Genomic DNA, 1,452 nt, shown 5'->3' on the forward strand with positions numbered 1-1,452 from the left:
CAACTCTTCAAGATAGAAACAATTAGTTAGGCCAAATTCCAACCCATTCCAATGGGATAGCAAATTAAGATTCTATATTTGTGGCAACCAACATATTTGTTACTAGAGTTAATTTTTTTTAGAAACACGGTACAAGCATAGACGTTTTTTATACACGTGCATACACTCACCCCTATGATCACAAAAACACACACCCTATCTCTATGGACACCTCCGAAATGCTAAACCGGCGGGTCAGATCTTGAGATTGACGGTACATGCGTCTAGTTATCGGAAACATCACTTCCTATTAAATTTGTTTCCGCCTTTACGAGGCACACAAATACCAAGCCAGAGGGTTTAAACTCTGATATCTGTATAATCATCCTTCTGGCCAGCCAAGGCTCGGTCAATTTCAATTCTTGAATTCCAGGAACAGTTTATGGTGATCTAATCAGGTTTTGGAGTTTATATTTGACTTAAAACGAGCTTTATTGAGCCTTTAGGGGCTTCGATTTGGTTGTCAGTTTATTTTGCACCCACTTTTACTTTCAAAACATGTGCGTTTCCTTTCCATCAACACCCAAAAAAAACACGATACCACGGATCGTCCACGCATATATATTCCACCACTACGTGGAACGGTGTTGCCATCTTGCCAAACCCACCTCATTCCCCAGTGACCAGTGTAGAATTCGAAGCTGCCAAACCAGCCATGGCCGCGTCCGTGGACCCTCTCGCCGGCGTCGTGCTCCTCTTCCTCCTCCTGCTCCAAGCCACCCACGGAGGAGGCGTGGCGGGCGGCGCATCGCTGGACGGGTACGTGCCGGTGCGCACGGTGGTGTACCGGTCGGCACCGGCGGCGTCGGCGGCTTGGACGGCGGCGGCGTACGCGCCGTTCGAGCTGTGCATGGGGTGCCGGTGCTGCCCGCCGGGCGCGGGGGTGGCGAACAACAGCTCGTCGTGCGTGGACACGAGCTGCTGCTACGGCATCGACTGCAACATCCCCGGCAAGCCCTTCGGGACCTGCGGCTTCACCCCGCGCACCTGCGGTTGCGGAGACGCCGCCACCGGCAGCAACTGCCCGTCGGCGCCCTCCCCGCCTAGCTAGACAGTACTTAGATCTTATTGATTTTGATCAAGCGATCTGATCCACGTACGCACACCAGTACGCATGACCGGATTGATTCATATACTTAACTACTGCAGTTCAGCATAGCTAATAATGAATTATACGAAATGTTTTTTGTATTCGTCGTACGTTCTCGCCCATCTTTTCAAAGCTGTTCGGTCATCGCTTTTGACATACATGTGTGTGATTGATCTAGCTGAAAGTTTGACAGCAACCTCCAATCTTTACATCCTTATCTAATTAATCAATCGATCGGTTTCCTTGGAGAAATGGTAGGTCTCTTTAATCACGCATGTATTCAACAAGCTGCTGAATCAAAAGCTTAGCACTGACGTAGTGTT

General features: G+C 49.2%; 1 protein-coding gene across 1 annotated transcript; it reads left to right on the top strand.

Moving 5' to 3' along the window:
- Positions 1-653: 653 nt before the first annotated feature.
- LOC124656410 lies at positions 654-1,090 on the top strand. The gene has a single exon (XM_047195162.1). It carries the CDS (start codon positions 695-697, stop codon positions 1,088-1,090), a length of 396 nt encoding a protein of 131 aa, XP_047051118.1. The 5' UTR covers positions 654-694.
- The last annotated feature ends 362 nt before the right edge of the window (positions 1,091-1,452 follow it).

This window comes from Lolium rigidum, chromosome 5 (genome assembly GCF_022539505.1).
Source record: "Lolium rigidum isolate FL_2022 chromosome 5, APGP_CSIRO_Lrig_0.1, whole genome shotgun sequence".
NCBI lineage: Eukaryota > Viridiplantae > Streptophyta > Magnoliopsida > Poales > Poaceae > Lolium > Lolium rigidum.